Source organism: Dermochelys coriacea, chromosome 23, assembly GCF_009764565.3.
Source record: "Dermochelys coriacea isolate rDerCor1 chromosome 23, rDerCor1.pri.v4, whole genome shotgun sequence".
NCBI classification, from domain to species: domain Eukaryota; kingdom Metazoa; phylum Chordata; order Testudines; family Dermochelyidae; genus Dermochelys; species Dermochelys coriacea.
Genome location: NC_050090.1, coordinates 16,096,284 through 16,124,283, shown reverse-complemented (window position 1 = coordinate 16,124,283; position 28,000 = coordinate 16,096,284). Strand labels below are relative to the sequence as shown.

The following is a 28,000-nucleotide window of genomic DNA, read 5'->3' as shown; positions in this document are numbered from 1 at the left end:
TCATCAGTATTTTTATTAACCTTTCTCTGCTCCCCCCCCCCCAAATAAGCAGAAATTAACACAAGCCACATGCAGGACCAGGGACTGGGGAGGAGGGGGGAACGTGAAAGGTTTGGGGGGGGGGAGTCAGTGCCCTGAGCGTCACCACACGAATCCCCCCATGTGGCATTCCCCACCCAGTCCCCTACCCTGGGGCCGGTTTCCTTGCATTAAGTTTAGTTAATTTAAAAAAATCTCCTCCTTATATTAAAATGTATTTCCCTTGAAAACATCCCATGGGCTCCAGTTCTGGTAGGCCCTACATAAACACATGGGTCCTTCTGCCCTGAACAACTGGGAAGGTAACACCTGTTAGCGCAGAAGAAACTGAGGCACAGAAAGAGTAAAGGCACTTGAAAAGGAATAAGTGGTAGGGACAGAAAGCACTAGACCCCGCTCCCTGCCCTGAGCTGGGGATAGAACCCAGGAGTCCTGGCTCCCAGTAATCCCACCTCCCTGCCCACACCTGTTCAAAACCACTAGACCCCACTGCCCTCATCCTCACTCCAGCCAACCTAGGCATTAGTGGGGTGGGGGACTGGCTCCCCCCTTTCAATCCCCATTGTCAAGGCTTCTAAACATGGGTGGGGTGGGGCGGGGCCCCATGGAGGGAGATTAGTTGGGGGGAAATCTCTTATTTGCCCCCCCCCAGCAGTATGCACAAGAATCCTTAGAAACAGCGAAGTGTGTGTGTGGGGGGGGACAAAGGCAGCAAAGTGGGGGCTGGGTTCGTGCAACTCTTCAGACAGCCTCCGGGGATTCTGTAAGGAGAGAGAGACCACAAGGGGCCGTTAGAGAGTCAGGGATCACCCCCTATCTTCCCTCTTCTAGCCCCCCCCCCAGCCCCATGTCGGGCAGGGTCGCTTTTTCCCATCTAGCCCCCCCCAGCCCTGTGGTGGGGCAAGGTCGCCCTCTCCCAACTCCATTGTGGGGCAGGATCACCTCCTCCCGTCTAGGCCCCCCATCCTGGGGAGTGGGGGCACTTACCAGTGGGGGCAGCTGTGTGGGTTTTCTGGAGGGTGGGGAAAGTAACATAGGCATCATATGCAAACAGGATGCCGGCCAGGAGCCCAAAGACCTGTGGGGGATGGGACCAAGCGGGAGTTAATTGCTGTATATATTGATTGGAGCAGAGGATTTGCAGTGGGAGGCACTGCTAGGATCCAGGGTTGTGGGGGGGGGCAGTTCAAGGCCCGTGGATCAAGAGGAGCAAAAGATTTTCCCCCCTCCCCAGTTTTGGGCAGTTTGCCTCATTTCTTCCCCCACCCAACATTATGATGCGGCCACCTCTGGGATCAGGCATGGCAGCTGATTGCAAGGAATGAATGACAGACATTCTGCAGCACAATGCCCCCTATTGCCAAGGCCAGCACTGACTGGTGGGCAGTGTCCCCTGCTGAGCCCCACGGCGCCCCCCAGTGCCCAGCCCTGACTTGCATGGGAGAGCACCCCCTGCTGAGCCCCCTTGCCCCGCTCCCTGCCAGGGTCCTGGCTGCCAGGGGAGCCACAGTTGCTTACCCCAGCTGCGATCCCAGCTCCGTCCCTGTGGTGAATGACTACGATGAGGGAGGTGATGAGGAAGAGCAAAGCACCAATCAGAGCACGGATGAAATCCTGGGGAAGAAAGAAATCGAAGGTAAGAAGCAAGAGAGATGCACCGACCTGTCTTTGGTACGATGCACTTGACCTACATTAACAAAGTTTTTGGCACAGGAACTTCCTTGCATTTTAACTGGCTTTTTTGGCATAAGAACGTGCTTGCATATTAATAAATAAATGAAATTGGTTGCAGGAAATTGTCAGTTTAACAAAGCTTCCTGCACAGAAATTTCCTTGCATTTGTATGGAGTTGTTTCCATGGGAATTTCTATGCCTGTGATAAATTAATTAACTTGTTTGCACAGAAATTTCCTGGCAGATAAATAACACTTTTTTTATCTGAATTTCTTTGCATTTTAACAAATTTCCCATGGAAAATCCTTGTATATTAAGAAATTAACCAGGGTTTCGTGGGGGGATTTTCTCAGTATATTAACCCCTTTAATGGACTTGTGGTGTTTTTTTTTTTTACATTGGCATTTCTTGTATGTTTGGTTTTACTTTCATATTTTTCGCTATGGCAATTTCTTCATGTATTTATTCTAAATTAACAATCTGTGTGTGCAGCAATATCTTTGGGGGGGTCACACATCCACCTTTAAGAATTTGATTGCATTTTAACATAGGCTTTTGTGCTGTTATTTTCTTGCATGTTAATACATTAAAACCAGTTTGTTAGGGGAACTCCCCCCTTTTTAAGGGTTATTCAGAACAGTGAATTGTGCGGCCACCCCGAAGAAGATTATAGCTGCATGTTATAGCACCCCACAATGGTGTGAATAGAATAAAACTCCTTACACTCCAGCCCCAATGCACAAAAGCCAGCTGCTTGTTTAATTCTAGCGTGTAGATGATGAAGAAGACGATGGAAAACACCATCTCGAAGATAGCCACACCCGTGTAACCAGGGGTCCAAGACGCACCATAGCAGATCAGGATAACAATACAGAGGCCCTGGGTGGGGTGGAAATGGACAAGAGTTAGGAAAATTCTTTAGCCACTGCTAGGATGCAGCCACCTCTGGAGCGGGGCAGCTGGGGAACAGCCGCACTTAACGCCGCAATGTTCAGAGGCTCGCCAGGTGTTCAGAGGCAGCTGCCTCTGGGGCAGGGCAGCTGGGGAACAGCCGTAGACTTTTGGGACAGGAAGTGAAAGAGAGAGAATCTCGTTTCCAGTGGCAGCTGCAGGGGGATGAAAGGAAACAGAATGGGAGTGTCCCTAAAGTGGGATATGGCCCGCACACCGGGGTTCCCATCCTGAACATAAAGGGAAGGGATAAAGCGGGTAATGAGCAGAGCGGGTTGGGGCCCCAGGTTTAGATGTTTAAATAAGCACAGCGCCCCACAGCACGGCTCCCCCCAGCATCTAGATCTGCCTAGCCCCCCGCTCCCCACAGCACGGCGACCCCCAGCACCCAGCTCTCCCCAGCCCCCCTGCTCCCCACAGCATGGTGCCCCCCAGCTCTGACCAGCCCCCCTGCTCCCCACAGCACGGCGCCCCCCAACACCCAGCTCTGCCCAGCGCCCCCCCCTCCCCACAGCACAGCACCCCCTAGCACCCAGCTCTCCCCAGCCCCCCCGCTCCCCACAGCATGGTGCCCCCCAGCCCCCAGCTCTCCCCATCCCCCCCGCTCCCCACAGCACGGCGCCCCCCCGCTCCCCACAGCACGGCGCCCTCTAGGAGGGGCAAGGGGTGGTTGGAGAGTCTGAGTCACGCTTATTCCAGTAACTGCAAGACGGGGCGTCCGCTTCTCGGCCAAGGGCCTGACTCACCCGCTGCTTTTCTGGTTGTGCCTGGGGAGAATTGTCTCTTGAGAGAGGGGAGTGGGGGCTAGTGGTTAGAGCAGGGGACTGGGAGCCAGGACTCCTGGGTTCTCTCCCTGGCTCTGGGGGGCGGAGTCTAGTGAGTTAGAGCTGGGGGGTGGGAAGGGAGTGGGAGCCCGGACTCCTGGGTCCTTCGTGGGCCGGGTGGGGCGCCTGGGGAATGTTCCAGCTTGAGTCACATCTGGAGTCTAAAAATACCAGCCCACGCTGGACACACAAAGGGGCGAGTGTGTGGAGGGGGGGTGGGGCCGGTCGCCATGGCAACGACTAAATTAAACCAGCTCCCCCTGCCAAATAGTCTCTGGTCGGGAGGGGTGGAGTCTGTCACAGGTGGGGGCACATGGGGGGTGTCTTAAAGGGGCGGTGCCTGCTACAGGCGGAGCGGAGGGGATTGTGAAAGGGGGGGTGCCTCCTAAAGGCAGAGTGGAGGGGGCTGTTCCAGGGGCGGTGCATTCAACAGGCAGAGGTGGGGGATGTTACAGGCGGAGGGGTCGTGAGGGTGATAAATCCCCCCCCGGCAAGCACTTGACGGGCCAGCCCACTGAGGCAGGGAGGTGCTGCCCCCAGCAGTGGAGGGGTGGGGAAAGCGAGGCACGAGGAGACAGGTCTGGACAGGGCGCGGAACTGGGTGGATGTTCCCCAACCAACCGCACCTCGGTCCTGCCGGGACCTGCCCCTGCCCCTGCCGCTCCCACTCCCACCCCATAAACGCCCCTTCTCCTTCCCCGGAGAACATGCCCCAAGCCTTAAAGGAACCCTGCCCCTTTTAGAAGGAAAGCCAGGGGAGTGGGGTCTACTGATTAGTGCGGGGGGGGAGGGGCTGGGAGCCAGGGCTCCTGGGTTCTCTCCCTGGCTCTGGAAGGGGAGTGGGGTCTAGTGGTTAGAGCAGGGGGGTGCTGGGAGCCAGGACTCCTGGGTTCTCTCCTCGGCTCATTTCTCCCTTTGCAAGAGCTGGGCGGGGTGGCTAATAACTGATTCTGGGTGAGGTGCAGGGGGTGGGGGGTGCAGGGAATCCTCTTCCCTGCCCATGGGCACAGCCAGATCTGAGGGGCACTCGGTGGGGTGAAGTCAGGATTATAATCTCACCCCCCCATTGTACCTCTCCCATCCTAACAAGACACTAACCCCTCCTCCCCCCATCTCTGCAGAGATGGGGACACTCTCCGCACTCCCTTCCACAATACAAACACTCACACGCCCACATCCGCAAGAGACAGGCCCCACCCCAAATGTTCATACACCAACACACAGATAGATACACACACACACCCTGCGCCCTTCCAGCCACATGGCGTCCACACCCTATCGCACAGACACACACACACACACCCTGCACTGGTGGCACACACAGTGACCCTCTCACACACACACACACACACACACACACACACGAGATGTTCTCTCTCTAACCCCAGCAATCACACACACAGTGCAGGGCTCAGCCTCTCCAACAGGGGACGGACACACACACACACACACACACACACACAGAGTGCAGGGCTCAGCCTCTCCAACAGGGGACGGACACACACACACACACACACACACACAGTGCAGGGCTCAGCCTCTCCAACAGAGGGACAGACAGACACACACACAGTGCAGGGCTCAGCCTCTCCAACAGGGGGACGGACACACACACACAGTGCAGGGCTCAGCCTCTCCAGTAGGGGGACGGACACACACACACACACACACAGTGCAGGGCTCAGCCTCTCCAGTAGGGGGACGGACACACACACACACACACACAGTGCAGGGCTCAGCCTCTCCAGTAGGGGGACGGACACACACACACACACACACACACACAGTGCAGGGCTCAGCCTCTCCAGTAGGGGGACGGACACACACACACACACACACAGTGCAGGGCTCAGCCTCTCCAGTAGGGGGACGGACACACACACACACACACACACACACAGTGCAGGGCTCAGCCTCTCCAGTAGGGGGACGGACACACACACACACACACACACACAGTGCAGGGCTCAGCCTCTCCAGTAGGGGGACGGACACACACACACACACACACACACACAGTGCAGGGCTCAGCCTCTCCAGTAGGGGGACGGACACACACACACACACACACACACACACAGTGCAGGGCTCAGCCTCTCCAGTAGGGGGACGGACACACACACACACACACACACACACAGTGCAGGGCTCAGCCTCTCCAGTAGGGGGACGGACACACACACACACACACACACACACACACACAGTGCAGGGCTCAGCCTCTCCAGTAGGGGGACGGACACACACACACACACACACACACACACAGTGCAGGGCTCAGCCTCTCCAGTAGGGGGACGGACACACACACACACACACACACACACACAGTGCAGGGCTCAGCCTCTCCAGTAGGGGGACGGACACACACACACACACACACACACACAGTGCAGGGCTCAGCCTCTCCAGTAGGGGGACGGACACACACACACACACACACACACACACACAGTGCAGGGCTCAGCCTCTCCAGTAGGGGGACGGACACACACACACACACACACACACACACAGTGCAGGGCTCAGCCTCTCCAGTAGGGGGACGGACACACACACACACACACACACACACAGTGCAGGGCTCAGCCTCTCCAGTAGGGGGACGGACACACACACACACACACACACAGTGCAGGGCTCAGCCTCTCCAGTAGGGGGACGGACACACACACACACACACACACACACACACACAGTGCAGGGCTCAGCCTCTCCAGTAGGGGGACGGACACACACACACACACACACACACACACAGTGCAGGGCTCAGCCTCTCCAGTAGGGGGACGGACACACACACACACACACACACACACAGTGCAGGGCTCAGCCTCTCCAGTAGGGGGACGGACACACACACACACACACACACAGTGCAGGGCTCAGCCTCTCCAGTAGGGGGACGGACACACACACACACACACACACACACACACACAGTGCAGGGCTCAGCCTCTCCAGTAGGGGGACGGACACACACACACACACACACACACACACACAGTGCAGGGCTCAGCCTCTCCAGTAGGGGGACGGACACACACACACACACACACACACACACAGTGCAGGGCTCAGCCTCTCCAGTAGGGGGACGGACACACACACACACACACACACACACACACAGTGCAGGGCTCAGCCTCTCCAGTAGGGGGACGGACACACACACACACACACACAGTGCAGGGCTCAGCCTCTCCAGTAGGGGGACGGACAGACACACACACACACACAGTGCAGGGCTCAGCCTCTCCAGTAGGGGGACGGACACACACACACACACACACACACAGTGCAGGGCTCAGCCTCTCCAGTAGGGGGACGGACACACACACACACACACACACACACAGTGCAGGGCTCAGCCTCTCCAGTAGGGGGACGGACACACACACACACACACACACACACACAGTGCAGGGCTCAGCCTCTCCAGTAGGGGGACGGACACACACACACACACACACACACACAGTGCAGGGCTCAGCCTCTCCAGTAGGGGGACGGACACACACACACACACACACACACACACACACACAGTGCAGGGCTCAGCCTCTCCAGTAGGGGGACGGACACACACACACACACACACACACACACACACAGTGCAGGGCTCAGCCTCTCCAGTAGGGGGACGGACACACACAGAGAGCGAGAAAGCGAGCGCGCGCGAGCCGTGTCCGGGACAGCCACACCCCGGAACATGGCCCCGGGAGGCCCAGCGGGACACAAACTGCAGGGAGCCTCTGGGGTGTCGAAATAACGGAGGACACGGAGGAACTAGGATAGGCCCCAGGAGTCCTGGCTTCCCCCCACCCCGCTGTAACCACTAGCCCCCACTCCCCTCCCAGAGCCAGGGAGAGAACCCAGGAGTCCCGGCTCCCAGCCCCTCCTGCTCTAACCACTAGCCCCCACTCCCTTCCCAGAGCCAGGGAGAGAACCCAAAAAGAAAAGGAGGACTTGTGGCACCTTAGAGACTAACAAATTTATTTGAGCATAAGCTTTCGTGAGCTACAGCTCATACAGAAATGCATCCGATGAAGTGAGCTGTAGCTCACGAAAGCTTATGCTCAAATAAATTTGTTAGTCTCTAAGGTGCCACAAGTCCTCCTTTTCTTTTTGCGAATACAGACTAACACGGCTGCTACTCTGAAACCGGAGAGAACCCAGGAGTCCCGGTTCCCCCCCACCCGTTTGAATCTCAGTTCCCTCCCGTTGGCGGGAGCCACTTCCCAGCTCTGCAAGTGTTAACCCTTCATGGGCTGCAGCTGATTCATCTCCAACAGGGCGGTAACCCCCCAGAAATCACACACAGATACACACACACACACACCGCACAGGGAGTGGGGAGCCAGGACTCCTGGGTTCTCTCCCTGGCTTTGGGCAGGGTCCGGTGGGTTCGAGCAGCGGGTGTGGAAAGACCGGGTCAGGACCCTGTTTGTGCCTCTGTGGGTCGCCTGTCAGACCTGACACTTGCGGCTGACACCCATGGGTGCCTCCTTCATCTGTGCTCCCCGGGACCCCCCTCCCCCAGCTCCGTGCCCCCCGCCCCCAGATAACTCACAATCTCCAGCGCCAGGATGGTGCCCTTGTGGGAGCGGAGGAAGCTGGTGCATTGCCCCATGCACCCCGGGGTGCCGCCAGAGGAGTCCATAGCCCCGGAGAACCCCCCAGACGACTCAAGCTGTTAAGCGACTGTCAAAGCTGGCAGCCGACGGGGCAGGGCGTGGGGCCGGGCGCGGCTCGGCCGGGCGGGGCTGGCCCTTTAAGAGGAGCCGGAGGGAGCCCATCACTTTAGAAAGGCAGTGGGGACTGGGAGCGGCTCAGGAGCCTGGTTAAGGTGGCATCAGATCTCGGTTAAGGTGGCGCCGGAGAGCGAGGAGGGAGGGCGCCGGAGCCTGGCCTAGGGGCTGTGGAGGGCTCAGGGGAGAAGCCAGGCTGGTTATGGGGCGCTAGAGGCACAGAACAGAGGAAGTCGGACGGAGGGAGGGAGGGAGGGAGGGACGCGACTGGATCCCTGTTGTACTTAAAGTACCGCACGGGATCTGTTCGGGGGAGAAGGCACCACGTTTATTGGTAATACCTGAATCAACCAACACTGTATCGTATGCGTATGATGGACATTACACGCCCCCGCCCCCACACTCCGTCTTGTCGTTGTTACCAACTAGTTGCCCCCCTTACTGTCCCTGGCCAGGGGCGTGAGACGCAGGAGGGCTGGAGCTGGGGGGCTGCCGAGCAGGAGTCAGGACGAGGGGGGTCCCGCTGTTGACAGGACGAGACTCGGGGTCCCCTGCAAGACACCCCACGGTTCTCGCATGCGAATCTGTCCCAGAGTCAAAGTCAAAGTCAAAGTCTGGGCTGGGTCCCTCGGTCCTTTGTGCTGCTTCCCTCTGGGGGTCGTCCCAATGCTGCAAAGCGGGTGCCCCCAGAGAAGGGGCTGGCGCCTCACCCCCAAGGCTGCCAGTGCGTCCGCTCTTCTTCAGTGAGCCCACCTGACACAGCTCATTGTCCGGGGTCCCGCTCCCAGGGCTGGAGGTGCTGCCTTCCAGCCTCGGTCATTCAACAGGGCCATTGATTAATGGGGCGGGGGGGATCTTATTCTACTCCCAGCGAAAAGACATTAGACCAGGGCTCAATACAGCATTTTCTATACAAGGATCTGATATAAAGTTGTGTGAAAATAGAGGCATAACACAAAGTCATGAAAGAGATTTATCTACACCCCCCCGCCCCCGCTCTGTACATTACAAATGGCTCAGAAGGGACAGAGAAGGGATCTAGTCACCCCCCCCCCCACCTGTGTCCCTATCCCCCCACCCATTCCCCGCATCCCTGCTTCCCTCCGCCCCTCCACATCCCTCCATCCCCCCACATCCCTGCTTCCCTCCACCCCTCTATCCACCCATCCCCTCGCATCCCTCCATGCCCCTACATCCCTGCTTCCCTCTGCCCCTCTATCCCGCCACCCTTCTATCCATCCATCCCCCCACCCATCCCTCTGCATCCCTCTTTCCCCCCACGTCCCTGCTTCCCTCTATCCTGACACCCCTCTATCCCCCCATCCCCACACCCCTCTATCCCCCCATCCCCCACATCCCTGCTTCCCTCCACCCCTCTATCCACCCATCCCCCCACATCCCTGCTTCCCTCCGCCCCTCTATCCTGCCACCCCTCTATCCATCCATCCCCCCACATCCCTCCATCTCCCCACCCATACCCCTGCATACCTCTTCCCCCCCACATCCCTGCTTCCCTCTATCCTGCCACCCCTCTATCCACCCATCCCCACTCCTTCCCCCCACATCCATGTAGCCACCCCCCATCTCCCCACACCCTCCTCTATCCATCCAGCTGTTCCCAGACCTGCACCCCCAGACACCTGCCCCCCCGACCCAGGAGTGGCTGCGCCCTGCAAGGCGGGACCCATGTGGGTGTCGTACCAGCAGCTGAGTCACCAGGTGTTTGCAGAGCCTGGCAGAAAGTGGCCAGGCTGGGGAACAAACAGCAGCTGGCACCTGGGGTGGCAAAGCTGGAGTCCCCCCAGCCTGCGAGGGGACTGGGGCCTGAATCTGGGCTCAGCTCCAAGGCTTAATCAGGAGTCACCCCCCTCCCATGCCTACCCCACTCCCCCCACCCCATCTACCGGCCAGGGGGGAGCCCACCCGAGCTGGGCTGGTGGAATCAAAGACAGCCTGCAGACCTGGAGGGGGCTGAGAGCATGTAGGGGGCATCAGTGGTACTATGTGTCTGAACCGCCTCCCCCCACACTGCTCCCTGGCTCCCTCCAGGGGAGGTCTTGACCCCACTCCCCTCCCAGAGCCATGGAGAGAACCCAGGAGTCCTGGCTCCCAGCCCCCACCCTCGTTTTAACCACTAGACCCCACTCCCCTCCCTGATCAGTTCTCTTCCTCCTCCAGCAATATCAGCAGCATCTGGGCATCCCACTAACACAAGGATGACAGTGACCAGGAGGGAGGCTCTCAGGGGGTGGAGAAGGACTTCTCAAGGGCACAGCCAGCAGAGAAGAGTCACCCATCAGCCCCCTTCCTCACCAGCCTTTCCCCTGCCTCACCCGGACACCCCCACCAGCACCTGCCCCGCTCCGCCCCTGAGGGCCATGGCCCACCAGTGACTACCCCCTAGTTTTTTCCCCCCATCCACCATTTGCATGGCCCACTGCCATGTTCCACTCAGTGGGCCTCAGAGGAGCTCTGTCACCACCCCACCCCTTGGCAGCATGGGGATCCCTCCCCCTCTCCATGACCCACTATGGAAAGCCCTGCCCAAGAGACCCAACTGGTAGCCCCCAGTCATGACAGCAATGTGGCTACCATGGACCGACTCTGCTCCTGAACTCCCGGCCTTGACGGGGATTTGGATTCTGACCCTCACTCCGGATCCACAAGTTTTGATCTCTGGTGCTGACGTCGGGCCCCCAAGTCCCTGGCTGCCGGCACTCTCCCCTGCCCCCTACTTGCTACCAACATCCCCCACAAGAGGCTGCAACGGTCCTGCCCCCTTTAAAGGCCGGAGGCCTGCTCAGTGATAAGCTCCAGCTGGGGCTGGGTCACGTGTGCTGTGTAAAGCGCTGCAGGGTGTGGGGGGAGTTGATGGTGACCTTCGAGGAGGAGGTAGCGGTAGCGGTAGCGGTAGCCAAGGAGGTAACCAACCAGCCAACCAAGAGTTTCCACTCCCTGGAAAGACCCCCAATGGGACCAGGACCCTGGAACGGAAACCGGCAGCTGGGCTCAAGGAAATGCCTGAGGCAGAGCAAAAGTGGCCAGAGCCCAGGGAGGGTAGCAGAGGGCTCGTCCCTCTGAGCTGGGCTAGGACTCTTGCGTGCCCCACCAGTGGTTACGGGGCTGCCATGCTTGATCGGGCCACCAGGAGGCGCTCCAGGACCGTGAGTCCACACCAAAGCTGCACCCGGCTGGACTCGCCGGCAGGTAACGACCCACCTCGGGGGCCGGCCGCCGACGGGCTCAGCAGCACCTGGCCCTCGGGAGCTACCGGAGCTCAGCGGGAGATGGGGACGCTCCTGCGCTGAAGAGCGGCACAGGCTGGAATCCGGCTCCCAGGAGGAGGCCCCGACCCGTCGAGCGAGGCTGTGGGACTCTGAAGCTAGCGCAGGGGAATCTCTCTTCAGGGCTGGGAGGGGAGCAAAGTCGGGTGGATTATGGGGTGGGAGGAGCCAGCCGGGACTCCTGGGTTCTCTTCCCAGCTCTGGGAGGGGAGCAGGGGCTGGGGGCCAGGACGCCTGGGCTCTCCGCAGGGAGGGGAGTGGGGGCTGGGAGCCAGGACGCCTGGGTCCCCTCTGTGGAGGGGCGGGCTTGTCCCAGGTGCTCTTTGTGCTACTGAAATGGCTCGGGCGACACAACCACAAACCTCTTTGGGTTTTTCCCTTTATTCGTTGCCAGTAAGGGAGAGTTTCCGTTTATTTTAAATAAACGCTGTCCCCATGGAGACAGAAACCAAGGCAACTGCAGCATCTTAATGCGAGACCGTGACCCCTCCCATCTCTCATCCTCTGGGGAAGGAACCCTTCTGGAGCGGAACCAGTAATTTCCCATCTCCCCCACACCTTGATGGAATGGTCTGATCCAGTGGCTCTGGGGATTGTGTCCATCTTCTTCCCCCTCCCCGACGCAGAGAATGGATCAGTCCACGTGCGCCTGTAATGGATTGGTCTATTCCTCCCTGCTCCATGAAATAGTTTGATCCATTCTCCCCTACTATGGAATGGATTGATCCATTTCGCTCTCTCCCCTGCCCGCCCGTCCCCCCATCTGTGGTGGCTCTGTGGAGTGTGTCCGACCTTCCCCCCCCCCAGCACAGAATGGTTGAGTCCACATACGAGTCTGTAACAGATCGGTCCATTCCGCCCTGCTCCATGAAATGGTTTAGCTCTTGGTGATATCCTTCCCCCACCTCAAGGGAATGGATCAATCTGTCTTGAGCTGCGGTGGAGCACTCACCCTCCTTTTGGTGGAATGGATCTGCCCATTCCACCCATACCCCCATCCATGGAGTGGATCAAGCCACGTGTGCTGGCTCCATCCCCTATGGATCAGTCCATCTGACATTGCCCTATGCAGGGAGAGTCCCCCCCATGATGAAATGGATTGTCTCAGTTTCCTCCCCCTCCATGGAATGGGTCAGTCCATGTGTGACTCTGTAGAGTGTGTTGGTAAAATAGAGTGGACAGTACCATTGCAATCCTGACATAGGGGGTGCAAAATTACCAATGGACAATACCATTGCCAAGTACAGAGGGCACCAGTGGACAGTACCATAGCACAGAAGAGTAGAGGTATGACGATGAATGGGGGAGGGGACATTGCATGGCTGGGGGGGGAGCCACACACAGACGAATGGAAGGTACCATTTCACAGCACGGGGGACAGAAGAGGATGATACCAATAGCTGATGGGAGGGGAATGGCACTGTGAGTAGATTAGACAGTACCATTAGTCAAAGTGGAGAGGGGAACAAGAGTGGAGGGTACCGCTACGTAGCTGGGTAGAAGAGATGAGAGGGGAACGGAAGGTACCATTGCGCATCCAGATGAGAGGTGGGTGGACTGTCCCAGGCACTGACAACATCCGGGGCTGGGCAGGGCTGAACTAGGTCCTCCTCCTCCCCTCCCCATCTTTGCCCCGCCCCAGGCTGCCCCCTTCGTCGTCCTCCCCCTCCCCCATGCAGACGCCCCTCAGGGCCCGTGAGAGGCGCTCCTTGCTGGGCACCAGCCAGGGCCCAGGGGCTGGTTCCGAGAGGCCCGTCCAGACCCGCTCCCTCTGGGGGGAGAGGGACCCGCTGTCTCCCTTCCTGGCCTCCGCCTCCTTCCCTGATGCCAGCCAGCCCTGCTCTGCACCCCGATGGTCCCAGGACCCACGTTGGTGGCAGTGGTGGGATCCTCGCTCGCCACTGCTGGGAGAAGCCTCCAGGCAGCCCCTGGCGTCCTGTCCCCAGCGCAGAGACCTCTTGGCCGTGTCTGCTCTCCAGCCGTGTGGTGCCGGTCCACCCTCTGGCATCCGGTCCCGCCCGGCAGGGCTGGGGATGTGCTCACGGTCTTGAGAGGGGAGAGAGAATGAGATGGGGGGGAGATCAGGCCCAGAGAACATAGTGAAAGACCCCCCCATTTTCCTCACAGTTACCCTGGGATTGCTTCCTTAGAGGTCCTGCCCCCTGGGATCAACCCCCTGTTTTTTTGGGGGGGTGTCCCCCACCCACCCGCATGTCCTCGCCAACATCAGTTCAGATGGTTTAGCTAAACAGCGAATGTTTGGTGAAGCTTTGGGGGGGTTGGTATTGGGGGTTTGTGGGGGGTACAACAGGGTCAGTGATGTGAGGGTGGGGGTAGTCTGTGGGGTACAGCAGGGTCAGGGCAAGGGACCAAGAACAGAGAGGGGGGGTTTCTCATATATCCCCATCTATGGGGTGGGGGGAGTATCTATCTCTCTGGCACTGGCGAGACACCCACCTGCCAGGAAACAGCACCAAACTCCACATTCCCAGGGAGTGTGAAGGGGGGTCTTCTCAGGACTGGCCAAGCAAACAGATAAAGGGGGCCCAGTAGTGTGGGGAGAGGGGGCAGGATTGGCCCATTGCTCTGATCTGGGGGGGGGGCAACTGGATTGGCCCATTGACATGACTGGAATGCAGGGGCTGGATTGGCCCATTGCTCTGGCCTTGGGGGGGAAAGGATTTAGCCGTTGCTGTGAGTGGGATTGGGTGGGGGGAAGTGGATTGGCCCATTGCTCTGACCAGGGCAGACCTGGATGGGCCCATTGTGCTGGCTGGGCTGTGGTGGGAGCAATTACCCATTGCTGTGACCAAGGGGGGGCAACCCACCAGTCACGCTCCAGCCGTCCCACGAGGCAGAAGCAGGGCTCCCCCCGCCGGGAGTTGGTGACGCACAGCGCCAGGCTGCAGAGCGGTTTCGCTGTGGGGGGGGCGCATATGGACACTGGGGAGGACAGTACAGATGGGGGGGACCCAGGAAGGGGGACAGATGGGCGTGGAGGGGACAGCAGGGATGGGGGGCAGAACGGGACATGAGGGGTGCCGTGAATAGTGGGAGTGGCAGGGGGCATGGGCAGGTGGGGGTGGGGCAGACAGGTGTGGGGTGGCCGGGGAGGGGGGCAGAGAGGACATGGTGGGAGGGGTAGGGGGGCCCAGGGAGGGACAAAAGGAGAATGGGGGGATGTGGAGGGTCAGAGTCAGAGAAGGGGCAGAAAGGGGAAAGCAATAGGATGAGTATTGAACTCTGAAAATCTGCCCCCCATTCAGAGATGCCCCCCATGGGGGAGAGGCAGAGGGGTAAACCAGCTCCCAGCTATTATACACTGTCCCCCCCGACCCCACTGCCCCCCATGCACTGGGCCACCTGCCACCCGCTCAGCTATGGGTCGCACCATCTGCCCTCGGATGGGAGGGTGTCATGATGGGGTTGCACCATCTCCCCAGGGATGCAGAGGGGGTCGCTAAGGGTCATACCATCTCTCCAGGGATGCAGGGGTTGTCACTGAGGGGTGTACCATCTCTCCAGGGATGCAGGAAGGAAATGTTGCTGTGGGTTGCACCATCTGCCCTGGGATGTGTGCACGGGGTCACTATGGAGTTGTATCATCTCTCCAGGGATGTGGGGGGTCACCATGGGTTGTACCATTTGCTCTGGGAGAGTCAGGGGAGGTCACTATGGATTGTGTGGGGAGGGAGGGGAAGGGTGGGGTGGTCATATCGCCCCAGGAATGGGTGGTATCATCTTCCTTAGGATTTAGAGGAGGGGGGAAAAGAACCTCACTTTAGATCGTACCATCTCCCAAGGGATAGGGAGAATATTATTGTGGGTCCTACCGTCTCCCTTGGGTGGTGGGGAAATACCATCTGCCCTCAGTTTTGGGGGGAGGCAGGGAGGGGGCCAGGACTCACCGTAGTCAGGCACGAAGCCGTCGCCTTTCCTGAGCACCAGGCGGATGCGGCTGCCCCCCCGGCGGATCTGCTCCACTGCCCGGGCATGCGTCATGCCCAGCGTGGGCTCCCCATTGATCTCCACCAGCTGGTCGCTGACCTGCCCCAGAGACTGACCCTGCAGTACCGGCTGCTGCCACCAGGGGGAACCCCCACGCCACAGCCCTGCACCCCCTGCAGCATGGCGCCCCCCGCCCCAGTCCCCACGCACGGTGCCCCCCCAGCGCCCGGTCCCCCCACCAGGGGAGAGCATCCCCCGGCCAGCCCCCCGGCCAGTCCCTGCAGCACGGCACCCCCCAGCACCCGGCCCCCCTGCCAGGGGAGAGCGCCCCCTGCCCTGCCCCCCGCCCCATAGGCCCCCAGTCCAGGTGGGTACCTGTATCTTGCCGCTCTGCTGGGCTGGCCCCCCCTCCAGCAGCCCCAGCACATAGATGTCCATGTTGTATTCGCTGCCCCCACGCAGGCTGAACCCGAAACCGAGGGGGCCACGCACCAGCTCCACCGAGTAGCTGGGGGGGTCCCAGGGGACCGACAGACACTAGAGAATGGGGGTGGGGTGAGTGCCTGGCTGGGTCCCCCAGCCCAAGGGCTCTCAGCCCCTGATAACAAACCCGCTGCCCTGCCCCTCCCCATCCCCATTCCCAATTGCACGCTGGCCTCACCCCTCCCCCATATCTGCCCCCCACTGGCCCCACCCCTTCCCCTTTATCTGCCCCCATTCCGGTGACCCCAGCCCTCCTCCCATATCCATGTCCTGCAATAGCCATTTGGCCCCCCGCCTTCCCTCCCCCCCCATACCAGCCCCTCTCCCTGCCCCCTACCTGTGGCTGGGGCAGCCGGCACCCCGGCCTCCCAGCTCCTTCCTCCACCTGGATGTCGGCCGCGTCCAGGTCACTGGAGGCAGCTGGGGAGAGGATGGGGGGCTCAGTGGGTGTGGGAGGGGGCAGTGGCCTGCCCCCCCCTCTAGCCCCTCCCTCACATTCCCGTCCTTCTCCCCTCCCCCACTCCCAACCCTCCCCATCCCCCAACCTTTGCCCGCTTCCCTCCTCCTCCTGGGGGGGGACTCACCTGTGTCCCTGGGGGTGGGCAGAATTCGCAGCCGGATCTTGGCCTCCGCCTGGCGAAAGAGGCCCCTGAGTTCACGGTGGGAGAACCGGGCCAGGAGCCCCCCGTCCTCTGAATGCTTCCCGCTGGGGGGGTCTCCGCTGGGTCCGGGCACCAGCCTGTCTGCTGGGCAGGGGGGAGACGGGGAGAGGGTCAGTGAATACCCTCCCCACTGATGAACTGAACCTCCTCCCTACAGACCCTGCCCCCCCTTCTCCCTCATGACCAGACCCCCCCTGCACTGGCCCAACCTCCCCCGCCCAGACCCAAACCCCTTCTAGAGACCAGAGCCCCCCACCCAGCATCGGCCTCCCCCCTTTCCCCCCCAACTAGGCCCCCTATAAACACTGACCCTCCCCCTCCTCCAGATAGGGCCCCACCCAAATTCTTCCCTCCCTCCCCCAAGCTTTCAAACGTGAAGCTCTTATCTGGGGTCAATATTTACCGGGGGGGGGGGGCTGGGCAGGGGACAGAGAGGGGTGGGAGGAGGGGATGGAGTTGGTTGTGGGGGGTAAGGGGGGCTGTGGGGTAGGAGGCAAAGTGTGGGATATAGAGGGCCGTGGGGGGCTGAAGGAGCTGTGTGCAGGGTGGGGGAGAGGGGTTTGTGAGGGGGATTGGAGGTGGGGCAGATGGGGCTGGGAGAGTCGAGGTAAGTGTGAGTATGGAGGTGGCAGAGTGGAGGGTGGTGGTCTGGGGGGCAGGGTTATGTGGAGGGAGGCTGGGGGGGCATGTGTGGGGTGAGAGACACTTCCAGCCCCCCATTTCCATCTGCCCCCCAAAAGCCCCCCCTCCCCCAGGATGCAGCCCCCCCACTGCACCCCCAAACCCAGGACAGGAGGAGAAAGGCCAGGGGGAGAAAGCCGGGGGCCATGGAGGGGGTGTCGGTTCAAACCCTGGACGTTTCGCAGCACGGACTGGACCCTTTGCAGCATGGCTGGCTGTGGGGTGGCGGGGGGGAGCCCCCTGGTTCCTGGTGGGGGCACAGGTGTGGGGCGGGGTGTCCACAGGCCCCCCAGCTCGGCCGCCTTCCTCCCTGAGGAGTTTCCCAGGACAAACAAGCTGGGCTGAGAAAGTCAAGGACACTGGGGGGGGGGGAATGTGGGCGTGTGGGGGGGTTAACCCTTTGGGAGCTGGGGGGGAGCGCCAGGCCTCTCCCAGCAGGGGGCACTGTGGGGAGCGGGGGGGGGGAGAAATTCCAGAGCTTTATGGGGTGGAACAGGCAGCCCCTCCCGGCCACAGGTGCCCCCCCCGCCTGGGGTAGGGGGTGGAGCCTGACACGGTGGGGAGCAGAACACAATGGGGTCTCTTGTGCCAGCTCAGATGAGGGGGGGCTCAGAAGCAGGGGGAGAGGGGATAGCTGGGAGTATGGGGGGGAGGCAGCCTCCCCATGTCCCCCACCCCACCCAGGAGTCACCCTGCCCCATATATCCATCTCCTGGTGAGCCCCCCAGCTCCCTGCCCCTCCCCCTGCAGCCCCCCCATATTGCATCCATCATCCCCGCATCATGGTCCCCTCTCTTCTCAGTCCCCCCATCTTCCATCCTCGCAAACTACCTGCCCTCCCTTCACTCCCCCCCATGGAGCCCATTCCCCCTCTGCTGTGCCCCCAGCCCCTCCCCCACCACTCCACAGACCCCCCCAGCCCTGCAGACACCGCAGTCCTAAACACCCCAAAACCCATTCCCCATAGTCACTTCCCCCAACCTGCAGCCCTCTGCTTCCAACCCCCCTACTTCCCGCCCACCTCTGTCCCCCCAGTTCCTGCCATGCACCCCTCCCCACTTACCTGCTCTCCCAGCACTGTCCGGGGCCACGCTGCCCCCCAGCTCCCCATGCCTCCCCGTGGGCTGGGGGCGTCGTGGCCTCCGGGTCTCCCCCCCGCGGCAGCGGGCCGGGCACAGCAGTATGTCCCTGGGTTCGGGCCCCACAAAGCTGGTGATGGCCAGGGTATCCCTGCTGGGACCCCCCCAAGAGCCCCGGGGCCCCCCCGACCGGGGGGGATCCCAGCAGGGAGAGGGAATGGAGAACAGGGACTTCAGGGGGGCCTGGCGGAGTCCAGGACCTGGGGGGAAAAGAAAAGTGGGGGGTCAATAAGTACGGGGTTCCCCAAAATTACCAACACCCCACAGCTCCGCCTGCTGGGAAAGGCCAGAAGCTCCCCCCAGCCAGCGCCCCCTAGTGGGTCAGGCAGGAAGCGAAGCAGCCACGAGCAGCCCCTGGCGCCCCCTGGTGGGTCAGGCAGGAAGCGAAGCAGCCAGGGACCCTGGCGCCCCCTAGTAGGTCAGGCAGGAAGTGAAGCAGCCAGGAACGGCCCCCCCCCCAGTGCCCGGGGCCCCCATTACCTCTCCGCTCCACCAGCAGGATGACGTCCCCAGCCCGTGTGTGCTGCTGCAGGACGTTCTCCACCTCCCGGGGCCCGAGGCCCCTCACGTCGGCCCCGTTCACTTTGGCCACGAGGTCGCCCTCCTCCAGCAGGGGGCAGCGCCCCCGGTCCCAGATCCTGGCCACCTGGGCCCCGGGTCCACCGTCCTTTGGCGCCTCCACTGTAAACCAGGGCCCCGTGGCGCTGCGGGGCAGGGGCACCGGCGTCAGCCGGCCGGGCGGTGGGGTGCGGCGGGGGGGTGCCCCCTGGTGGCGGGGTCTCCGCTCCGCCCGCTCCTCTTCCTCCCCCAGGCAAAACTCAGTGCAGCACCGGACCCCCAGGCCCCGGGCCCGGCGGGAGAGGGTGGGCCTGGCGGCGGGGGGGCTGCAGGGGGCAGCGGCCCCATAGCAGGGGGGAGGCTGATGGGCTGGCAGGGCGTCCCCGTGGTGGAGGCAATGGCAGGGGGAGTCACGATGGGTGTATTGGAGGATACAGCTCCCGTCCACCACCACCACCACGTTCACTGTGGGGCAGAGAGGGGAGAGTTAATGGGGCAGAGCGCGTCACCCCCCGGTGCCCAGGGCAGGGATAGCGGGGTCACAGTGTCCCCTAGCAGCCAGGGCTGGGGTAGCGGGGCCTCCCAGTACCCAGGGGATGGGTACGGAGTGTCCGGTGCCCCCTAGCACCCCCTCCACTTACCTCCAGCCACTGGTGCTGTCTCTGCTGCTGGGATTAGGGGTTCAGGGGCCCTGTGGGGGCTCTGGTGGGCGCTGCAGCTGGGAGGGAGAGAATATATGGTGGTATTAAATATTTGGGGGGCTCCCCTCTTCGGAGAGCTATCTCCTCCCCTTTTCCACCCTGCACAGCCCCCTGCCTCCCCCTGGGACTTCCAAATGCTCCCCCCCCACACACTGCCCCCATTCCCACCTCCCCGACCCCCTGGATCTCCCCCAATTGCCCCTCCCCCAGTGTCTCCCCACGCCAGCTGCACCTTCTTAGCCCCAGATCATCCCTTTCCCGGCCCCACATCCTCAACTGCCCCAGGAAGCGCCCACCCCCTCTGACCCCAGTTGTCGCCCCCTACAGGACCCCCGGCCTGGGGGAAGAGAATCACCTGATTCCGCAGGCTTCACTTTGCTCCGCCCCCCAGTGCTGGAGATGGGGCCCAGCCCCACCCATGGCGCAGCCGGTGGCCTCGCTCTCAGGGCCCAAACCGGGGTCCCTGCCTGCCGGGGTGAATCCTGTGACCCCCGGCACTGGCTGCCTCAGCCCTGCGAAGAGAGAGAACGGGAGAGTTGGAACCTCCTAAGATGCAGCCATCTCTGGGGCGAGGCAGGAAGGTAACAGCAGCACAGAAATAGCCTGCCCCACGGCGCCCCCAGCACCCGGCCCCGATGACCAGGGGAGAGCGCCCCCTGCCCAGCCCCTGAGCCATGGTGCCCCCCAGCGCCCGGCCCCGACTGCCAGGGGAGAGAGCTCCCTGCCCAGCCCCCTGGCATGCCCTCCCCAGCCCCCTGCCCCACAGCACCCCCTGCCCAGCCCTACCCCATGGCGCCCCCCAGCGCCCGGCCCCGACTGCCAGGGGAGAGAGCCCCCTGCCCAGCCCCCTGGCATGCCCTCCCCAGCCCCCTGCCCCACAGCACCCCCTGCCCAGCCCTGCCCCATGGTGCCCCCCAGCGCCTGGCCCTGATGCCCAGGGGAGAGCGACCCCTACCCAGCCCCCTGCCCCATGGCACTCCCCAGTGCCCAGCCCCAACTGCCAGGGGAGAGTGCCCCCTGCCCAGCCCCCTGCTCCAAGACCCCCCGCTAGGGCCCAGCCCCGACTGCCAGGGGAGAGTGCCCCCTGCCCAGCCCCCTGCTTCAAGACCCCCCGCTAGGGCCCGGCCCCGACTGCCAGGGGAGAGTGCCCCCTGCCCAGCCCTCTGCCCCAAGACCCCCCGCTAGGGCCCGGCCCCGACTGCCAGGGGAGAGCGCCCCCTGCCCAGCCCCCTGGCACACCCTCTCCAGCCCCCTGCCCCACAGCACCCCCTGACCAGCCCTGCCCCATGGTGCCCCCCAGCGCCTGGCCCTGATGCCCAGGGGAGAGCGACCCCTACCCAGCCCCCTGCCCCATGGCACTCCCCAGTGCCCAGCCCCAACTGCCAGGGGAGAGCGCCCCCTGCCCAGCCCCCTGCCCCCTGGCGCCCCCCAGCGCCTGGCCCCGACTGCCAGGGGAGAGTGCGCCCTGCCCAGCCCCCTGGCACCCCCACTCCAGCCCCCTGCCCCACAGCGCCCCCTGCCCAGCCCTACCCCATGGCGCCCCCCAGCGCCCGGCCCTGACTGCCAGGGGAGAGCGCCCCCTGCCCAGCCCCCTGGCACTCCCACTCCAGCCCCTTGCCCCACAGCGCCCCCTGCCCAGCCCTGCCCCATGGCGCCCCCCAGCGCCTGGCCCTGATGCCCAGGGGAGAGCGACCCCTACCCAGCCCCCTGCCCCATGGCACTCCCCAGTGCCCAGCCCCAACTGCCAGGGGAGAGTGCCCCCTGCCCAGCCCTCTGCCCCAAGACCCCCCGCTAGGGCCTGGCCCCGACTGCCAGGGGAGAGCGCCCCCTGCCCAGCCCTACCCCATGTTGCCCCCCAGCGCCCGGCCCCGACTGCCAGGGGAGAACGCCCCCTGCCCAGCCCCTGCGCCATGGGGCCCCCCAGCGCCCGGCCCCCACTGCCAGGGGAGAGCGCACCCTGCCCAGCCCCCTGGCACCCCCTCCCCAGCCCCCTGCCCCACAGCACCCCCTGCCCAGCCCTGCCCCATGGCGCCCCCCAGCACCTGGCCCTGATGCCCAGGGGAGAGTGACCCCTACCCAGCCCCCTGCCCCATGGCACTCCCCAGTGCCCAGCCCCAACTGCCAGGGGAGAGCGCCCCCTGCCCAGCCCTCTGCCCCAAGACCCCATGCTAGGGCCCGGCCCCGACTGCCAGGGGAGAGCGCCCCCTGCCCAGCCCCCTGGCACACCCTCTCCAGCCCCCTGCCCCACAGCACCCCCTGACCAGCCCTGCCCCATGGTGCCCCCCAGCGCCTGGCCCTGATGCCCAGGGGAGAGCGACCCCTACCCAGCCCCCTGCCCCATGGCACTCCCCAGTGCCCAGCCCCAACTGCCAGGGGAGAGCACCCCCTACCCAGCCCCCTGCCCCATGGCACCCCCCAGTGCCCGGCCCCGACTGCCAGGGGAGAGTGCGCCCTGCCCAGCCCCCTGGCACCCCCACTCCAGCCCCCTGCCCCACAGCGCCCCCTGCCCAGCCCTACCCCATGGCGCCCCCCAGCGCCCGGCCCTGACTGCCAGGGGAGAGCCCCCCCTGCCCAGCCCCCTGCCCCACAGCGCCCCCTGCCCAATTGCACCCCCCAGCGCCTGGCCCTGATGCCCAGGGGAGAGCGACCCCTACCCAGCCCCCTGCCCCATGGCACTCCCCAGTGCCCAGCCCCAACTGCCAGGGGAGAGCGCCCGCTGCCCTGCCCCATGGCGCCCCCCAGCACCTGGCCCCGACTGCCAGGGTCGAGTGCCCCCTGCCCAGCCCCCTGCCCCATGGTGCCTCCCAGCCCCCACTGCCAATGGAGAGCGCCTCCTACCCAGCCCCCACATGGCACCCCTCAGCACCTGGCCCTGACTGCCAGGGGAGAGCACCACCTTTCAAACCCCTCCCCCTCCCCAGCACCTGGCTCTGACTGCCAGGGGAGAGCACCCCCTTCCCAGTCCCCCCACAGCACCCCCTAGCACCCAGCCCCAACTGCCAGGGGCGAATGCCCCCTGCCTATCCCCCCCATGGCACCCCCTAGCACCCAGCCTTGCCAAGGGAGAGTGCACCCTTCCCAGCCCCCCTCCGACAGAGCCCCCCAGCACATGGCCCTGACTGCCAGGAGAGAGCACCCCCTGCCCAATCCTTTGCCCCACAGTGCCCCCCATCACCCCATATGTCTCCTCTCTCCTGTCTCCCCTAGAGTCACTCTGGACCATGGAAGGGGGACTCTGGCTCCTCAGTCACCTGGGTCCAGACACTGGTGACTCTTATCCCCAGCCCCAAGGCACCCCTTCAGCTGGGGAAGGCGGCTGTGCCCCACAGAACCAGCCTGGGGGGAAAATGCTCCTCACTCCTGACCCGCAGCCCCCTGGGCTCCCCCTCCACCCATCTCTCAGGTCCTTCTGGCTCTAGAACCTGCTGGGCTCTAGAACCCCCCCCGCCCCCTTCTAGAACCCCCAGGAGAGCTAGATCCCAGGATGTAGGGACTGGCTGGGATCTAGAGCTCCCCCCCGGGTTACTCTAGACCCACATGAGGAGCCAGGGCAGGGTTCGAGTACTCTGGGGATCTAGAACATGGATCTAGGCTCAAGCCCCCTGGATGATGGGGCGTCTCCCCACACTGGCCCTGGGAGGGCTGGATTGGCTGATCAGCCAATTAGACAGCAAACAGGAGGGATGTCAACTGGAGGCTGCAAATCAGAAGAAGGTGCAGCTGGGAGGGACTGTGGTGGGAAGGAGCCTGGCAGGAAGGAGTCTGGGGTGGGGGGGCGCAGTGGGACAGGACCCCCTACCAGTCACGGCGGGGGGTAGTGCTACAGGCAGGGTGTATGAAGCCTCCGCCCCCTGCAGAAGGGGAATCCCGGGGTGACCGGGCTGGGGGACTGAGTCACGAAGGGGCCGCAGCAGCTCCTGAAGCAAGAGGGAGAGATGGGGGACAACCACAGGGAAATGGTCCATTGCTCTGGAAGGCATGGAGGAAATCTAGAAGCGGCCCTGTTGTTCTAAAACCCAGGTGGGATCCAGAGAGACCTCGGTCACTCTAGAACCCACCGGGCCCCACTGGATAACTGGAAACACTTCCCTCCCCTGAGAACCCAGTGGGGATCCGGGAACTCTAGAACCCATTTTGCTGAGGTGTGATCTAGAAATGGGTGGTGTGATAGGGGGCAGGTTCGTCCCCTACCCAGGCTCTGAGTGGCTGGTGATGTTACTTGGCTGCGGCTGGGGGGAAGGTGGGGCAGGCCGGCTGGTGCGGAGAGAGGGCGTTTGCCCAGAAGGGGGCCCTGCCGGAAGACCCTGCTCTCCTCCGAGGCCGATGCGGTTCAGGCTCGACCCGGGCTGGCACGGCTGCAGCTGTCTGTGGCTAGTCCATAGGCAGCGTGATGGATAATGCGGGACAGGAGGATTGGGAAACGGGCATTTCCGCCCCACAGCTCCACCCTGGTGAAAGGGGCTGGGATGAAGGGGAAAACTGCTGTTGTCTTTTGCCGCCGTGTGCCCCAGTTTCCCTCCAGCCTTTGCATGGGGAGGAGGTTTCCATCCGCTCCTTGGCCATGGTGGGAGGCATGAGGTAGGGATGTCATCTTGCCACCTGGGGTGGGAAGGGGAGAAATAACAGGGCCATCGCAGAATAGGCCAACATCAACCCAAAGCGACAGAGGGTCCAAGCAGGACGCCTCACCCCCAACTCAACCAGCCACCCCACACCAGTGGGAAAGCCAGGCAGGCGGGATGGGGGACGCATCTGGGAACTGGGTTGTTTTGGAGGCTTCTGGAGCCCAGCCCGGGGGTTGGGCCAGGGGGAGAGATGAGATGGAGCTGGGCGGGACTGGGCTGGTCCTTGGGGCCCGGCACATTAAATGAGTTGCTCCCCATAGCCTGGATCTAGGCTGGGACAGATCCCAGACCTGGGGCCTCCGTGAACGGGGGTGGCAGCCTGGGGGGAGAATCAGCCCTGGGGTCCTAGCCCTGGGGTGTGTTGGGGGGGTGATGGTGTTGGGAGTTTTTGCAGCTCCCTGGCAGGAAGATCTAGATCCCATGAGCCAACGCTGTGCAGGGGAGGGGTGCTGAGAGGTGGGTCTGATAAAAGGGGTCCCCGCCTCCCACAGGCTCCAGAAGAGACTCCGGAAAAAGAGTCTAGATCTGACCGGTTAAAAGGGGGGGGTGACTCCAGCTTCTCCCTCCTTAGCATCTGGGAGAAGCCAGAAATAGCCCCACAGGGTGGGAAGTCTCCGTTAGGGCAGGTGGCTCCCCCACTCCTGATTCCCCCCAAAGGAGGAAGCTGAATCTGTCCCCTCTGCCACCTCCATCCCTGCCATATGCCCCCCAGATCCCCCCGACCCCCCCGTCCCTTAAGATCCATTTGTCCTCCACAGATCCAATCCCAAACACCCCCCCACCTTTAGGATCCCCCCCCGGGCTCCTCCTCGATCTATCCAAGCTCCCCCCATCCCTTACATCCCAGTCCCCCACCCGAGACAATCCAATTAACAGCTGATCGTGCTGCCCGCCCCGTCTCTGCTGGCTGGGGGGGGGCTTTACCCTGGGGTGCCCCGGCCTCTGGCGCTGCTCCGAGCCCCCCCTCTTCAGTGGTACCCGATGCTGCGGGGGTTAGCAACGGGGGGTCGCCAAGGCAACGGGGTTTGCTGTCCCGGTAACCTTCCACCTCCTCCTCCGTCGCTAGGCTGGGAGCGGCGTGGGGGGGCGGGGGATGGACAGACGGGCCGGCCAATCGGAGACCAGAGCAATTAATCCCCCCCCCCCCGCCCCAGGATATGGGACACGGGGCCTTTCCCCTCTAGGGAACGCTGGCTCCAATCCAGCCCCAAAAGGGCTAGTAATTAATCATCAGTCATTTCATGATAAAGCCTTCGTTAAGGAGGGTGCAGTGTGTGAAGGGGGGGCGTTCATTCAACAGACCTAGCCCCAGCCCCTAAGGAGGTCTTACCCCCGCCACACACGGTACAGAGGCAATTGGGGCTGGGAGCCAGGACTCCTGGGTTCTCTCCCTGTGTCCGGGAGGGGAGTGGGGGTTTAGCGGTTAGAGCGGGGGGGCTGGGAGCCAGGACTCCTGGGTTCTCTCCCCGGCTCTGGGAGGGGAGTGGGGGTCTAGTGGTTAGAGCGGGGGGGGCTGGGAGCCAGGACTCCTGGGTTCTCTCCCTGTCTCCGGGAGGGGAGTGGGGGTCTAGTGGTTAGAGCGGGGGGGCTGGGAGCCAGGACTCCTGGGTTCTCTCCCCGGCTCCGGGAGGGGAGTGGGGGTCTAGTGGTTAGAGCAGGGGGGGGCTGGGAGCCAGGACTCCTGGGTTCTCTCCCTGTCTCCGGGAGGGGAGTGGGGGTTTAGTGGTTAGAGCGGGGGGGCTGGGAGCCAGGACTCCTGGGTTCTCTCCCCGGCTCCGGGAGGGGAGTGGGGTTCTAGTGGTTAGAGCAGGGGGGGGCTGGGAGCCAGGACTCCTGGGTTCTCTGCCCGGCTCTGGGAGGGGAGTGGGGGTTTAGTGGTTAGAGCGGGGGGGGGGCTGGGAGCCAGGACTCCTGGGTTCTCTCCCCGGCTCCGGGAGAGGAGTGGGGGTCTAGTGGTTAGAGCAGGGGGGGGCTGGGAGCCAGGACTCCTGGGTTCTCTCCCTGTCTCCGGGAGGGGAGTGGGGGTCTAGTGGTTAGAGCAGGGGGGGCTGGGAGCCAGGACTCCTGGGTTCTCTCCCCGGCTCTGGGAGGGGAGTGGGGGTCTAGTGGTTAGAGCAGGGGGGGGCTGGGAGCCAGGACTCCTGGGTTCTCTGCCCGGCTCTGGGAGGGGAGTGGGGGTTTAGTGGTTAGAGCGGGGGGGGGCTGGGAGCCAGGACTCCTGGGTTCTCTCCCCGGCTCCGGGAGAGGAGTGGGGGTCTAGTGGTTAGAGCCGGGGGGGCTGGGAGCCAGGACTCCTGGGTTCTCTGCCCGGCTCTGGGAGGGGAGTGGGGGTTAGTGGTTAGAGCGGGGGGGGGCTGGGAGCCCGGACTCCTGGGTTCCGTTCCCGGCTCCGGGAGGGGAGTGGGGGTCTAGTGGTTAGAGCGGGGGGGGCTGGGAGCCAGGACTCCTGGGTTCTCTCCCCGGCTCCGGGAGGGGAGTGGGGGTCTAGTGGTTAGAGCGGGGGGGGGCTGGGAGCCAGGACTCCTGGGTTCTCTCCCCGGCTCCGGGAGGGGAGTGGGGGTCTAGTGGTTAGAGCGGGGGGGGGCTGGGAGCCAGGACTCCTGGGTTCTCTCCCCGGCTCCGGGAGGGGAGTGCGGGTCTAGTGGTTAGAGCGGGGGGGCTGGGAGCCAGGACTCCTGGGTTCTCTCCCCGGCTCCGGGAGGGGAGTGGGGGTCTAGTGGTTAGAGCGGGGGGGGCTGGGAGCCAGGACTCCTGGGTTCCTTTCCCGGCTCGGGGAGGGGGGCAGTGGGGGCTAGCGGTTAGAGCGGGGGGGGCTGGGAGCCAGGACTCCTGGGTTCTCTCCCCGGCTCCGGGAGGGGAGTGGGGGTCTAGTGGTTAGAGCGGGGGGGGCTGGGAGCCAGGACTCCTGGGTTCTCTCCCCGGCTCTGGGAGGGGAGTGGGGGTCTAGTGGTTAGAGCAGGGGGGGGCTGGGAGCCAGGACTCCTGGGTTCTCTGCCCGGCTCTGGGAGGGGAGTGGGGGTTTAGTGGTTAGAGCGGGGGGGGGGCTGGGAGCCAGGACTCCTGGGTTCTCTCCCCGGCTCCGGGAGAGGAGTGGGGGTCTAGTGGTTAGAGCAGGGGGGGGCTGGGAGCCAGGACTCCTGGGTTCTCTCCCTGTCTCCGGGAGGGGAGTGGGGGTCTAGTGGTTAGAGCGGGGGGGGCTGGGAGCCAGGACTCCTGGGTTCTCTCCCCGGCTCCGGGAGGGGAGTGTGGGTCTAGTGGTTAGAGCCGGGGGGGCTGGGAGCCAGGACTCCTGGGTTCTCTGCCCGGCTCCGGGAGGGGAGTGGGGGTCTAGTGGTTAGAGCGGGGGGGGCTGGGAGCCAGGACTCCTGGGTTCTCTCCCCGGCTCCGGGAGGGGAGTGCGGGTCTAGTGGTTAGAGCGGGGGGGGCTGGGAGCCAGGACTCCTGGGTTCTCTCCCCGGCTCCGGGAGGGGAGTGGGGGTCTAGTGGTTAGAGCGGGGGGGCTGGGAGCCAGGACTCCTGGGTTCTCTCCCTGTCTCCGGGAGGGGAGTGGGGGTCTAGTGGTTAGAGCGGGGGGGGGCTGGGAGCCAGGACTCCTGGGTTCTCTCCCCGGCTCCGGGAGGGGAGTGCGGGTCTAGTGGTTAGAGCGGGGGGGGCTGGGAGCCAGGACTCCTGGGTTCTCT

General features: G+C 63.3%; 2 protein-coding genes across 2 annotated transcripts; both read right to left on the bottom strand.

Annotated features, from left to right (window-relative positions):
* Window positions 1-2: 2 nt before the first annotated feature.
* On the bottom strand, window positions 3-8,303 carry PLP2 (proteolipid protein 2). Its single transcript, XM_038381370.2, has 5 exons — window positions 8,062-8,303; window positions 2,437-2,592; window positions 1,558-1,653; window positions 1,027-1,117; window positions 3-800 (listed from the first exon to the last, which is right to left on the bottom strand). Exons 1-5 carry the CDS (start codon window positions 8,149-8,151, stop codon window positions 781-783), a joined length of 453 nt encoding a protein of 150 aa, XP_038237298.1. The 5' UTR covers window positions 8,152-8,303; the 3' UTR covers window positions 3-780.
* A 4,011-nt stretch (window positions 8,304-12,314) lies between these two features.
* Window positions 12,315-25,442, bottom strand: MAGIX (MAGI family member, X-linked). Its single transcript, XM_038381281.2, has 10 exons — window positions 25,245-25,442; window positions 20,051-20,207; window positions 19,636-19,712; window positions 18,917-19,459; window positions 18,361-18,636; window positions 16,539-16,700; window positions 16,292-16,374; window positions 15,847-16,008; window positions 15,432-15,570; window positions 12,315-13,569 (listed from the first exon to the last, which is right to left on the bottom strand). The coding sequence occupies exons 2-10, from the start codon at window positions 20,113-20,115 to the stop codon at window positions 13,124-13,126; spliced, it is 1,953 nt and encodes a 650-aa protein (XP_038237209.1). The 5' UTR covers window positions 20,116-20,207; window positions 25,245-25,442; the 3' UTR covers window positions 12,315-13,123.
* Window positions 25,443-28,000: the final 2,558 nt, after the last annotated feature.